The 15,871-nt window shown below is 33.8% G+C and overlaps 1 protein-coding gene across 10 annotated transcripts in view; it reads left to right on the top strand.

Moving 5' to 3' along the window:
• unc-13 overlaps positions 1 to 15,871 on the top strand; it is a 1,228,603-nt gene that overhangs the window by 648,666 nt on the left and 564,066 nt on the right. For 3 of the 10 annotated variants that reach the window (XM_067091693.1, XM_067091677.1, XM_067091701.1), the window contains 5 exons: positions 276 to 335; positions 1,430 to 1,489; positions 2,608 to 2,670; positions 6,268 to 6,309; positions 8,607 to 8,813. In XM_067091693.1, the coding sequence (XP_066947794.1) occupies positions 276 to 335; positions 1,430 to 1,489; positions 2,608 to 2,670; positions 6,268 to 6,309; positions 8,607 to 8,813 (432 nt within the window). The remainder of the gene's footprint in view (positions 1 to 275; positions 336 to 1,429; positions 1,490 to 2,607; positions 2,671 to 6,267; positions 6,310 to 8,606; positions 8,814 to 15,871) is intronic. The other 7 variants (XM_067091731.1, XM_067091711.1, XM_067091750.1 and 4 more) reach the window with 4 other exon arrangements.

Raw genomic sequence — 15,871 nt, 5'->3', positions numbered from 1 at the left:
CTTACATCCTGCTTTTTATTTGGATTCAATTATATGTTTGGAGAATATTTTTTAAAGCTTTTAATTTTTGCTGTGTACTTGAATATGACTAGTGAAATAGAAGGAAAGTCTACGATAACTTTTTCTTTTATGTGAATTTGAGTTTCATCCGTTTTCTTACATATTTACACTTTCTTTTATGTTTTTTTGCAAAGTGAATGATGAAACATCAAAATCATTAGTGCATAAGCATGATAGGTGACAGCCTTAATGAATCCTGTCACCTACTCCCACAGATATCCTCCGGGACCCAACCCCCAGATTCGGTGCCTAAAGAAACCCAAGATAGGCCAGAGGTGAATATGGCACAAATGTGAAGCCTTTTAGAAATATTTTCTAGGGAAGTTCAGCACACACGTAATGTCAAGCTCTATAGAAAATATGCACATTGAAAATTACCCACTTGTATTTTTCCTCTTACTTGACCATGGAAAATGTTGCCAAAGGTCTCAGTAAAGTTTATCGAGGTTTGCTGAGCTTCTTTAGAAACTGACATATCAGCTGATCTCTAAGAACAGATTCTTTGTGTAGCGTGTGACTAGAGCGTTGCCCCAGTAACTCTCCCTCATAGAAGTGTCCATTCAACTTGCTCTCTTGTACTTTTGTTTTGTCTTTAATCTCTTGCCATTTGTGGTTAGTTTAATATCAAAATTTGCATCTCAATAACAGCAAGGTTAGAAGCTTCAGTGGAAATTTCTCTGCTTCGCTGTAAGTTTGTCTGAAATATCTCCAAGTTTGTATGTATATAATTTGAAAATGCTGCTAGCTTCATGATGTATCCAGCTAATTGTATATTTTGCTTGACATTTGAAGAGCAGGTCCTAAATAAGATTTCAGTTTCATGTATATTAAAAGTACCATTAAATTCGAAAGCCTGCTTAACCGAGACTAAATTTGTTGATATAAAATTAAATACTGATATAATTAACATTGAACCTTAAGAACTAAAGCATTGATTATCCAGGTTTCAGAACACAGAGTTGTAACTTTTGGAGATTGATTCAGAAACGTCATTGTTAGAATCAGGATCTGGCTGATATGTTGTACGACATGAGTAAAAATAACACAAAAAAAACAAGAGGTAGGCAAGAAGCATATTCAACCTGGCCATGAAAATTAAACTAGAATAGCAATATTTTCATGGTAGGCGTGAATCTGTCTGCCGTACTCTTTCAGAGCATGAACTACTCCATTTAATCCTATTGAAGGACAACTTCCAAGTATTTCTCTGCATGAAATGAAACATTTGATCAGGATTAGAAAATGTGCTGACATGGATGTGTACTTTTATGAAACACTGTATTTTTCAACATAATAGATCTCAAAGTATGTTTATCACTTCCCTCTATCCTGAAATTCGAATATTTTCTTTTCTTTGTGTAACTCTTAGGGACAGGGGGAGATCCCTCAACAGCCAACTGCCGAAAAGCCGGAAGTAGTAGAGGAAAAGGTGAATTTTTTTTTTATTCATTTAGGAGACTTATTAACTTACCCTCTATGATTTGTAGGTAGAGGATAATGGCTACTCGATTATAGTTTTGTTGACAAAAATACCAGATTGTCAGTTTGCTTTATCCCTCATACTTGAGACACTTTATAGGGTGGGCTATATCTCCACTGGAACAAAATGGACACTGGGTAAGATATTCCTTTGTAGAGTAGTCTCAGTTGGAGCCGGGACTAGTGCATCCTATGGCCTCCTGGTGAAGGATCTTATCTGATTTGCCCAGTCCTGTGGCAATGTAGTTCACCCTGTACAAGCAGTTTTCTGTAGAATTCCATCATATAATACTTCTTTTTAGAAAAAGTGTTTATGCGTATCCTGATGGATACTTTGACACTGTATAATAGCAAGTAACAGTCTGATAATTCTACGTAGTGCCAGCCTGTGAAGATAAAGAATAGCAGTATGTTATCCAAGGCATTACTTTGTAAAAGCCATTCATTTCCGTTTTGAATGCAGCATACTCTTTTTTTTATTCTTGTATCTTTTCCTTCCAGTTTTCTTCATTCGCCTCAACATATTTCATAGACTTAAGGAATAGAAATTTATCATTTAGGAATATTGTTATCATCTGCCACAGCTCTCCTTGATAATTTGTGGCAATGCATGTTTTTTAGTAGCTGCTTTATTACTGCATAGCGGTGTGTGGCGCATGATGCTGATGTATGTACTGCGCTAAATGGCACATGATGTGTCCAGAGTCCAAATTCCCCAACATTGTTTTATGTACGTTGACCCCATTTCTTGATTTCTGACCTGCTTTAACTCAACTTTGAACTCTCTTTTTCACTGAATTCATCTGAAATCAACACACTTGAATGAATATAAGTATATACCTACATATGAAGATTATATATATATATATGCCATATAGATATATATTTTGGTATGTGTATGTATGTATGTATATTTATATATTGCCCATATATGTATTCCCCATAAATTATATAAAAATGTTGTAGAATTAAATCTGTGTACTTTTCAAATTGTGATTATTGGGTATGGCTTGTTTACATGTTGGCCTTGTTGTATCACTTTGCTGTCCTCTCTCTCCGCCGTCCCAGGTGCTGAACGATGCCTCGAGAGCAGCCGCCGCACCAACAGCTGACCAGCTTGAGCCTCCAAAGGTGAAAACCTGTTCTCATACTATTTCTTTCAGTCTTAACGTTCATTCTTCTGCAACTCTTCCATGGGAGTTGCAGGCAGTTAGTTACTGTAGCACATACAAATATTGCGAATGATGATTGCAAGATGAGGGAAAGTGGTAGTGTTTATAAAAGGCAAATGTATCTTTTTTTCCACTTATGTTCTACAGCATGGTAGCTTGAATGCAACTTGATTGCTGAGGTGTAGCTTGATATCTTGGTTACAGGCACATCGAATTGACCGTGTTTATTGTGTGCGTCTGGGTAACTCAGATGCATCATGTTACTGATGTATTAATAACACACATGTATCTTTGTTTTTTTAGCGTGGATGCATCATATAGTCTAGACACATCTTAGTGGCTTGGGTTCATCCGAAAAGCTTAGGTGCATTTTGCCTACATGAATGTATTTGAGTAGCTCTGATAATTGTGGTAGAGTAATGTTTTATGTACCAAATGTATACTTTAGTGTTACAGAAGCAGGCCTCAAACATAATGCATTGTGGTACACCGTTGATGTTTCAAGGCTGTTTGATTGCACTGGTGAATTTTAAGTAGCTTTCAAACAATATATTAGGGAGCTTGCCTGTTCATAAGATAACGTACAGTTGTAACTAATTGTACGTGGGCCCTGGATGCATCAAGGATGCTGACGTCTGTTTTAATATTCTGTTGAGCATTTCAAGTAGAAGGTTTTAGAAAGTACTGTACAGCGGAAGTCATCGGCATCAAAGGTTGTCTGCATTACATAGTTTATGCAAACCTAGGAATTCAGCTTTTCTGTTGTTTATTTTGAAGTTCATGATCAACCTGTAGGTCACCTACTGAGTAAAGCCCGTGATTGGGAGATGCACCAGCTGTTCTCCGCACTCTGGTTATTGCTCGTTAGAATGTCTAGAATATAGAAGGTAGAAGAGTAGAGAATTAGGATATATAATTGCTTTCGTAAGTCTACAGTGTTAATGAAATATGACTGGTCTTTAGCCCATAAAATAGGAATTTATAGGAAGCCTTTTTTCAAGACAATAAGATTAAAAATTTATAAAAAAAATACAGACATACGTGGATTAGATATAGAAATGTAAACATGAATGATTAATCATATTAAAGCACAGGAGCTGTAGTATCTTGGTAAAGCGTTACTTTAGTTTTGATTTGTAAACATGAATTTAGAAGTCATGAAGTTTACCACAGAAGACGGAATTCTTGTAATCCAGCTTTTTCGTGTATGGCAAATGTCATGCTCATGCGGTCACACGCTTAGAGATGCAGAAATAAAATTGAAGCCATCTCGACTGTTATAGTTGTTTCTTATCTCTTGAATGAATGATGAGAAGCCTCTTCCTGTACGTGACCTTGATATTACTCAGTACTGATTATGATGCCAAATAAATGTATATGGCTGGTCAGAATCATTGCTTTGGCCTAACTCAGAAAGTCGCTTTCTTTATCTTACAAACTTAATCAAAAAGTGAATCCCATTTATTGAAAAGGAAATTGCTGAAGTCTTTTGGAGACATAGTAAAGAGAAAATTATTTATTTAACATTGCATACAAAAGAGACCCGAGAATACAGTGTGATAAATATACAGGATATAGAAAGTGATAAAAATATCAGAATACTGCAATTTAACTAAAATCAATAAAGTATATGGGATTGCTTAGGCATGTCTCACTTTGTACTAACACTATGCAGGTTTAGTTGTTGTGAAAGAACAAACTTGGCTTGCAGAGTAGCTACACCCACTTTACAACATAAGTACAAGATTTTAAATATTTTGAGAATGTATTAAAAAGAGTAGGACTAGAATGTCATTTTGAGCCTTGATCATCTGTGTTTTAGAAGGCTTGAATTTGCACACTGACGGAATCCAAACCGCTCCAGGTCAGTGAGGCACATTACATCGAAGTATCCTAGACGTTTCCTTTTTTTAAGAAAGTATAAAGATCCCACCAAAGCTTTCGTTAAGTGCATAATCATACTCATGTTGTACTTGGGATGAGAAATCGGTTTGTGGTGCTCCTCGTATTAACTACGGTGATGGCTTGGTGAGATCGATAGTATTTTGAATAGGGTAAACAGACAGGCATTGGACAAAGATGAATTATACTTGTAATAATTTGTAAATATTTTGTAAAGTTGGTAGGGTTCTCATGGCGTCTGTTGGGCTTTATTCCCCATCTCGGGGTTGTTTCGCGAAGTTAGGTATATTTTAAGGATAAGACAAAATGTGTGCCGATTGAATCTCGTTTCATTCAGTAATTTGTAGGTAGAGGAAGAACAGGTAAGATTTAATTTGGTAGGTAAATTAAAGATCACTCTTGTTGGAAGTTTTAGTACAGTCACTATATCATTAAGGTAAGTTATGTTAACAGGATTACAGGTACGCATATATTCATCATTTTGTTTAGCTCTTATGCAGTTTCCTTTGGTGTTTTACTTGTTTTTGGTAGCATCTTTAACAGGAAGGTAAGTTGGTGTTATACATACCGATTTATTCTCTTGTTATATTTCTGGGCTGTAGGAATTGGTTGAGAAAAGAAATGTAAAACTTATATGTATACGTTTACTTCCTAATTGATGTGTCCTTCATGATTCATGGAAAGCAGAGTCAGACTTTTACTTTTGGGTTGTGTTTAAATGGACCATCGTGGTATTTGCTGAATTGTGGTTTCATGTTAGAATAAGAACAGTAAATAACCAAAATACTATTTAAAATTATGTTGCTCGTTGAAAGATTTTACACCTGTCAGCTATTTGGCTTTAAAATATCGTATAGCTCCGTGCTGCTATTCGCCATTCATATTTCTGTCGGTAATTAGTTGTAGTAATGTGCATCACTGAGAAGTTGCAGTACTACAAAATGTATTTTATTGACAGGAAAAAAATAATAGTTTACGTAGAATGCATCATCTTATGAGTCACAAAACATATTTTCTTAAATTACTTCTTGACAAGTGTGATACTCGACTTATTAACATTGATTTGTTTATGTTTGCCATATGCCCAGAATTGTAATGGTTAGATATCATTTAAAGGAAGATATTTTTTTTCACAGTTTGTTCATAGAAAAATATTTATTTCAAAGAATGTAGAATTTTACCATTCCTCATTGGAATATAATTTTGAGGCCTTGATGTAGCAGTAGTAAAACCATTGGTCTTGTTAGGTCTTACTGCGTAATTATTGAGATTAGTTATTTGGCAAAAACTACTAAGAATTGAAAAAAAGTCAGTTTTTTGGGCAGGTAACTGCAAACAATGTTGAAGACAACAGCAAGTTTCCAATCCCCTGTAGGAAAGAAGTCAACCTGGACCCAGATTCTCCCAACAGAACAGAAATAATCACATTCAGTTGAAAGCAGGAGTAAGCATATGAATCTTTTGCTCAAAGAAATTTATGATCGATGAATGAAAGCTTCCAGGTGTTGTAATGCTATCCCAGCAAATAAAAAAGAGTATTGCATTATAACTTTGTGGTAATGTCTTTTTACGTAGTATGACTTATAGATCTTTGTCGTAGATAACAGCACATGGAGCAGGTAATATCATGTTGACTGTTATTGTTTATTACCAGCCTGCTCCTGAGGACACATCACAGGGAGAACAACAGGAACAGGTAGTCAGTCCATTTGCACCGTGGAATGAGATAGTCATAGTAGTTTGAAAGTACTATTTGCTGAGCTGCCCTCCTGATAGTACTGACGTTTTTCACATAAAATAGCATTTTTTAAAAATTATTTGAAGGGCCAGTGTTATGCCTAACTTGCCTGCGTGCTTCGTATTTATGCTTGTCTTAATTTTCCACAGAATAAAGAAATTACTGCTGTCAGTTTCATTTTAGCATTTAATATGCCTAGTTTTAAGTATGGATGAAATGTATACATACATACTTTATGTACATACATATATATATATATATATATATATATATATATATATATATATATATATATATATATATATATATATATATATATATATATATGTAGTCTCAGTTTAAACATTTGCAATTATAATTGTATGTACATACATTTGAATAATTTATGCATATCTGTATGGAATATGTATATATATATATATATATATATATATATATATATATATATATATATATATATATATGCATACAGTTCATTAAATGCTGTCATATGGCAGCAAACACACACATACCTTACTTATATAGCTGAATGTATGTACATCAGGTTATATTTGCAACCATTAATATAATTATACGTGTATGTATATAATTATGCATATATATATATATATATATATATATATATATATAGAATTAGGCGTCTGTGCTGAGAGTTGACCTCTTTTTCAGCATCTAGTGTTTTAGATCATGTGATTTATACTAGTTGGCCAGTGGCTTAGAGAATATTTTTAGGCCTATGCCCTTGCATTTTAGCATTCCAACAGAATACATAGAACATCTGTGCAAGCGCAGTTAGCTTAAGAGTAGCATAAGATAGTCATAAGCGTTGTAGAGGATTAGCAGTTTATATGACAGGATATGAGTTTGACAGCGAGCTTCGTTCAAAGTGACTCGGTTTCCTTTGATGTTCAGTTGCGCTAGTCGGTCGCCTTCTGCAGGGGAGAGAAGTTCTTAAGAGGGCATTTTCTCCCCTTTTGTTCTTGTTTTGAGAGGAAGTCGCGATGAAATTCTGTCAACGAGTGAGCTCGTAAAGGTTGCGGGATATTATTGAAAGCCGCATTGCTTAAATGTTACGTATTTCTTGAAACACTCATATAACCGTATTCCTTTACTAAGTAAGTTGCCCGTGTGGTTTAAACCAAAGGAATGAAGATAGAAGTGCCATCGCCACGAACAGTAGGTTATTTTTTTATTTATATTTATTTCATATATTTTCCGTATGTATGAACTGTATATATATATTATATATATATATATATATATATATATATATATATATATATATATATATATATCATAATGTATGTATACGTACGTACACATATATACATAATATATATATATATAAATATATATATGTTTTGAAAATGACGTGTCTAATTAGCATTAAGAATAAATACTTTATTACTCGGTCCGACTTATTTTTATAGAGAGAACTTCAAGAGAATTAAAACAATTTTGAATCGCAACTCTTATTGAACTAGCCCTAATTTTAGTCGGCTATGAATCATACTTTATACCAATTGGTAAAATAACAAAACTATAATTTTGCTTTCTTTATCTCCGTGCATGAGCAGTAAAATTCTGTGAGCGTTTTTAGATTAAAATTCAACGGGATTTATGGCAGATCTATATTTTAATTTGACTCGCCGTGATAGTCGCTCTGCTTCGAACTGGGATATGAAGACACCCTTTTGCAACAGACACCAATCAGAGTCGCATCCTCTGACCATTTTTATCACATTTAGTTCAGCATGACACGAGACACGAACCTCTAAATAACTTGTGCGGTTCAAGGTCGTCTCTCTTACTTCATCTTTTCTCGTAATTGGCATCTTGTTCTGTAATTGCCGATTTGTTCTTTTTTTTTTTTTTAGATTGTAGTTCGTTTTTCACATTTCACAAACCTCCTTCAAGAACTTGCGAGGCTGTCACTCAATTTATGATGATGTGAAGGTGCTTTTGGAAGCGTCATATTTGGAATGCACTGGTGTTCAAGGTTTAGTATTAAGATGGCAAATGATGTCTATTATGTAACCGTTGCAGTTTATGGAATTTCCTTTCATGTTTTTTACATTTTTCCTTCATGTACATTCTTATGGGAGCCTCTCTACTGATTCCCCTTCTACCAGCAGTAAGAGAAAAGTAAAAAAAAAAAAAAAAAAAAAAAACCTCCGACGATTGAGCTTGAAAACTTCGAGCTTACCTGAATGGTCTCTTTTTCAACCTTGTCCGTTTACCACCTTGTGCCGCAGATAACGGGTTCGGGCCCCGCTGAGGCTGTGGCTGCTGATGCTGAGGGCCCGAGAGATTCCACGTTGACGCCACACACGTCCTCGGAGGAACGCCACGTCAGCTTCGAGGAAGATGGGGGGATACCGGGCGAGGAAGCGCCGCCGAAGAAGATGACGGCGAGGGAGCGATGGTACTGGGCCTTCGATAAGATCGTCGCACAGTACAATGTGAGTACCTGAATGCTCTGATGCTGATTTCCTTGTCTCGTGGGTAGGTCACGTAAGCCTTGCTGCCCGTGTAGCCTATGTGGTGCTCAGTCCACATCTCAGTAAAGTACTTTTGATCATTCATAGTACTGGTTAATCGTTTGTATAATTTATTTCGTACGAGCTGAATCATATAAGTACACTTCAGCAAGTCTCCATAATCTTGCCACGAGAATTAAGTTGATATTCACTATATCTCAAATCCTACGAAAACGGACGTTGAGATTGTGTCAGTTTTGCTTAGAAAAGTTTGCAGGTAACTTATATGTTAGAATGTTCTTTCTTGTGACCTATAATATACAGATTGTATTTGCTGTTGCAGCAGTAACAAGGAAAGACAGGCATCATTTACCAATAAACTTCTTGCATGAACGATTAGTGCTAAGGAAGTTTACAAATTTGTATGTTTATCATAAGTAACAGGGTGATTTTGGACTAAGATTTGATGGCTTTATGGCACATAACCGAAAATCTCTGGGATGATGTGGTTAGAAATGCCATAGTTTGAATGACTAAAGGGAAATATTTCAGATTTGTCTCACTGTATTGACAGTGAAATCTTAAAAGCATAATTTTTCATAGTCACAGTGGCTGTTCTTTAAGATGATCACTGATTTATGTTGGAAATTGAAATACAGTTTTATGGTAGGACCTGTTTTGCCTCGAAATAGGAAAATCATTTTCTATTTCGAGAGCCAGAATTCAGAGCAGAGAGAAAGAATGGGCGAAGTATAAACAGAAAAATAGACAGGGAAATAGGTTGTTTTTGCATCACGTTGACCACCGCAAAATAAAAATGAAAATAAAAAATATGAAACATGCCTTCGTGGCACCTAATATCACGCACGACCCATACCAAGATGAAAATCATTCGAAAATTTTAAAAGTGAAAATTAATGACTCGTTCTTACCGTTCCCGGGTCTTCGAGGACTTGGAGATTCTCGACCTCCACCTCTTCCGTTGGTATTTATATCTGACTTGCAACTTATTTTTAGTTTGCAAAAATTTTCCCCGTCATTTTCCTGCACGCGGGTTGCGTTTACTGCCGCCCTCCGTTACTATTAAAAGTTTCCTTTAATTAGAATATAGGTCTTCAAAGTTATTTGTGCCATGTTTGGCTTACTTTTCGACCAGTTTTCGCGAGAAGGCTGTCAATGTGTTTATTTCTCATGCGATTGATCCAGCTGGAAAACTGCGTTTCTCGTTAGCATATATAGTGATGCTCTATTCGAATAAGTATTAAAACTCTAAAGGTTTTGGGACAAAATGAAATAAAGGGGCCTTATTCCTTATTATATATTTCGATAAGCAAGACTTTATATATATATAATATATATATATACATATATATATATATATATATTTATATATATATATACATATATATATATATATATATATATATATATATATATATATATATATATATATATATATATATATATATATATATATATATATATATATATATATATAGTGCATACATTATATATTTATGTATGGACGTGTACACGCTCGAATGCTATGCAATGGGACATCACATTAATTGTTGAAATCGAATGGCAATAATGACGTTAAGATTCGATTCCAATTTCGCTTACCGTTGTTTAGATGAAGTTGCTCTCTCCACTCCATGCAGACTGACTGACACACATCTGACTATTGAATCACGCACCTTGAGTGACGAGAAATTTGTTTACCCTTAAATCACGATAAAGAATACAACTTTTGTAACATGAGAGAGAGAGAGAAAGAGAGAGAGAGAATGATTTTAACAAACTGGGAACCACATGTTCACACCTCGAAACGGGAATAGGGTAATGATATTTGCACATTGATGAAGACTATTTCTTCTCTACTTGGCGTAATGCTGCTGCTCTCTGCATCCAGAGAAAGGATATAAATAGGTCAGAGATGCGTCAATAAGTGTGTCAGAAGGATATGACTAAGGTACAGAGAAATGTCATAATGTAGAGTTACTGTATTCATTTGTCAGTGTATTGTGAACTTCAAGATTTGGAGTGTGTTACCTATTTTACTTTTGGTTTAGCAATCAGAATCTTCAGTTTGAGGTCAACCTTCAGTGAATGAGTTTGTATGTGGATTGCTTCATTTCCCCGTCAGCCAGTGGAATGAAATAACCGATCTTATATCTGAATAATCAAGAAGAAAATGTGTGTACAGTTCCTGCCCTGCTGGAAGAAGTGAACAGATATTTTTACACGTTACAATTTTTTTTTCATTATCCAAGTTTATTTCTAAATAACAACGGGGTTTTCCTCATCCGGGTTTCCTGGTTTTATAATACACCATTGTCTTTGAGTAAATACGTGGTTGTGGACACTTGCATATACATACATGGAAAGAATGATTTTCAAGTTACAAATCTTTAAAGTCTTCTGTAAATAAGAATTTCTGCTTCAGATACCGTAAAAAACGAATTTCCGTAATTTGGACAAAAGATGAAACTTATTTATAGTAAAGGCATATCTCCAAACTACTGGAAATGATTGCATGGAATTGGTGAATGAAGTTGATAAGTAATATATATATATAATATATATATATACGAGTATATATATATATATATATATATATATATATATATATATATATATATATATATATATATATATATATATACACACACATATATACAGTATATATCTATATATGTATATATATAGAGAGAGTACTGTACAGATAATACTTGGATAATGAAAAAATATTATAAAAATATTGCAACATAAGAATATCTGTTCACTTCTTCCGGCATGGCAGGAACTGTGCACACATTTTCTTCTTGATTATTCAGATATAAGATCGGTTACTTCATTCCACTGCCAGAGGGGGAAATGAAGCAATCCACATACAAACTCATTCACTGAAGGTTGCCCTCAAACTGAAGATTGTTTGCTAAGCCAAAGTCGTAATATATATATATATATATATATATATATATATATATATATATATATATATATATATATATATATATATATATATATTATATACATTATATTTATATTGTCGTAGAGCTGGAGGAATGAATGAAAGAAGGAGCTGACCAAGCGCTTTCGTGTATTTTTCACACCTCCTCAGGACCAAGTGATACCAAAAAATCATTATTTGTTACATAAGCACCTCTGTGGCAGTAATACGTACATAAACATAAAAACTACCGTACTACTGTTTAAAAACTAATTGTCTAAAAATGTTGTTTACAAGTATTTCATCCAGTTTGTACATCCCGTGGCTGCTGTTGATCAAATCTACAGGATTTTCCTTTATTATACATGACTCAACAATGTTTCTTTTCGTGATGTCTTTACAGAGCATGATCTCTTTAGCTTCTTTCCAATTCGTGGTGTGGTTGCACTCATTCATATGTTGAAACACTGCTTACAGCATACTCTGTTTTGACATTATATTTATGTTCTTTTAATCTTGTTTCGAGATTCTTTCCACTCTTTCCCACGTGCTTTTTATTACACTGACTGCAAGGGATCTCATATATGCAACCATTCTTATGTAGAGGGGAATTCCTGATTAACATGTCCTTAAGCACATAGTTCTTAAAAATTACATTAACATTTAATGGTTTCATCAGCCCAGGGATGGCCATAAACTGGTTGCAGTACGTTAAAACAATTCGAGGGTATCTAAGGGTAGTTGTAATGTCTCGGACCTTCCGAAGCTCAGCCTCGATTAAGTCAGGGCAACTGGCCCGCAGCGCCCTTAAAAACGTAGGCGATGCAACAAGCCTTAGATACCCTCGTGATTTTATTGACAGAGCTTTCTGTAAAGCAAGAAAAATTTTTTATGAAGTTGGTAATAAGAGTAATTTTAATGTGAAAAAAACCTTGTTTTAACATACTGTAACCAGTTTATGGCCATCCCTGGACTGTTGGGACCATTAAATGTTAATGTCATTTTTAAGAACTATGTGCGTAAGGACATGTTAATCAGGGATATTGTGCGTAAGGACATGTTAATCAGGAATATCCCTCTACAGAAGAATGGTTGCATATATGAGATCCCTTGCAGTCAGTGTATTATATTAAAAAGCACGTGGGACAGAGTGGAAAGGATCTCGAAACAAGATTAAAAGAACATAAATGCAATGTCAGAACGGGGAATACTGCAAGCAGTATGTTTCAACATATGAATGAGTGCAACCACACCGTGAATTGGAAAAAAGCTAAAGAGCTCATGCTCTGTAAAGTACATCACGAAAAGAAACATTGTTGAGTCATGTATAATAAAGGAAAATCCTGTGTATTTGCTCAACAGCAGCCCCGGGATGTACAAACTGGGTGAACTCTTTGGAAACAACATTTTTAGAAAATTAGTTTTTAAATAGTAGTACGGTAGTTTTTATGTTTATGTATTACTGCCATAGAGGTGTCTTTGTAACAAATAATTATTTTTTTTGTATCAGTTGACCCTGAGGAGGTGTGAGAAATACGCGAAAGAGCTTGGTCAACTCTTTTCATCCCTTCCTCCAGCTCTACGACACTATATATATATAATATATATATATATATATATATATATATATATATATATATATATATATATATATATATGATTGTGTGTGTATGTGTGTTTGTGCGTGTGTACACACACACCAATGAAAAGGCTTAAAGTGTTTTCTGTTTTTTGGTTACGCATATGTAGAACAATTGGTTCCAGTAGACTTTACTTAGATTTTACTTCTCAGTGTCCAGTTGCTAATCGGATTTGGGTAGTTGTATTACGTTATCAGTACAAGATGGTTAATACACACACTATATATGTATACACTGAATATGCATATATATATATATATATAAATAATACACATGTATATTTATACATATATATATTATGTATATATATATATATATATATATATATATATATATATATATATATATATATATATATATATATCATAGTTTCTTGAGAAAATTACATTATGAGTAAAGAAATCATTTAACGTTTAACTCTGGCTTTTATGGGGGGTTTGTGACTAGTATAGAGTGTAGAGATATATATGAATATTTCTTCTTTATCACGTGAGATAGAAGAACTTCACTAAATTATGAGAATATCGCGATACCGTAACTATACAGGTACAGCTACCATGAGACCGTTTTGTGGGTGTGCCCGTTTTTATGCAGAAATGGATGTAGACGCATTCTAGAAGTGATTAGCCTGTAGCTTTTAGTTACGTCATTTGAAGAATTTTGGTATTACCGTAGGTGCAAAAGCATTACAGAGAGAGGCAATTTTTAACTTTGTTGAGCTGACGTGTCATCATCTCAAGGCAACTAACTATATATAAGTTGAGAGACAGAGACTCCAGTTATTCAAACAACATTGGATATGTCAATTACTTAAATTGATTTATTATATGAGTAAACTTTAGAACATTATCCAGAACTCTAGTTGTTTTTAAGCAGCTCGAATTAATTAGATTTATTCCATTCATATGGACTGGGAATAGAATGGATGGTAGAGTAATGACCCGTATTTCGTTATATTCTTCGCATTTGTAGCTTATATATTTATAATATATTGTCCTTGTCAACAGAAAATTGTCCTTTTTAGGTTGATAATGTCTTATATTTCTTAATGTTAATAGATCGTTCCAAAGCCATAGTGATAATTCCCCAATAAGTATCATTAATATGGTAATTTATAATGAATTATGTATCTCGTGACTATTTAGCAATCACCTTCCCAATAAGCTTGGACTAATTTTATATCCTTAGATGTAAACTGCTACGTAATGGGCGAAGGCAGATACGACCTGTTTGTAGGAATTTAGAGTGTCTTCGTGCACAGGTGTTTGTATACATATTCACAGCTGTTTTAAGGGGAATGTTGGTGGTTTAGTAGAGTGTTATTATCGAGTCAGTCAGCACATGAGTCATTGGTCGTTTCGAATTACGTTTTGTATGTTTTGAAATGAGTGTGTGTTGTTTCTGAGTACTATTATGTTTTTTTATTTTAGATACTCATCAAGTAAGCTAATTCTTCTGTTGCACACAAAATGGCTGTCCCTAAGAACATCGAATTCAGCCTTAGACTGGAGGACATAAATTTTAGATAAATATCGAAACAGAAGAGAGTATTTCATCCAAATTTACGAATTTAAATCTTTCAATTTAACTGTAGATCGTGAAATTATGTTTACCTTTTTGAAAGTGTTTTAATGACATTTAAGCCTTTCGATGAAGTACAAGGTAAAATAATGTTTTTAGTATATTTGGAATATTAAACACCTCGTAGATTTAATTAATGTCAGTGATATCTGATATGAAGCAAAATGGATAAAGGTGCAGTATATAAAACAAAATGGATAAAGGCTCCGATAAATTCATACCTGCACAATTTGGGACACAAAGCCAGAGTTTATTCCAGGGAAACACAATGTTTGAAAGCTTCAGGGGCCACATTCATTAGTTCTGTAAATTAACGCAGAGGATGAAAGTGGCAGAGGGCCAGATGTCTGCACGTCATTTTTCTCCTGTTTTATTTTCATTTTTTTAATCACCATGCAACAGCTAGCCTTAATGGCTCAACTCACAGATTCCTTGCCTTTTTAGCTATAAGCAATCTCTCTCTCTCTCTCTCTCTCTCTCTCTCTCTCTCTCTCTCTCTCTCTCTCTCTCTCTCTCTATGTATGTATTTATACATGCACTATGTACATATATATATATATATATATATATATATATATATATATATATATATATATATATATATATATATATATATATATATATATATATATATATATATATATATATATATATATATATACATATATACACTGTATATATATATATACATATATACACTGTATGTATATGTATATATATATATATATATATATATATATATATATATATATATATATATATATATATATATATATATAAACGTCAAATGGCACACAGTTTGTTAACCGGGGATGGCTTCAGAGAAAAGTAAACAATCACTGCCAAATTCTTATTTTAAATGCTAA

This window comes from Macrobrachium rosenbergii, chromosome 4, assembly GCF_040412425.1.
Source record: "Macrobrachium rosenbergii isolate ZJJX-2024 chromosome 4, ASM4041242v1, whole genome shotgun sequence".
In the NCBI taxonomy this organism is placed as follows: Eukaryota; Metazoa; Arthropoda; class Malacostraca; order Decapoda; family Palaemonidae; genus Macrobrachium; species Macrobrachium rosenbergii.
Note: the sequence above shows the minus strand (reverse complement) of the source record. Positions and strands in the feature narration are given on the sequence as shown.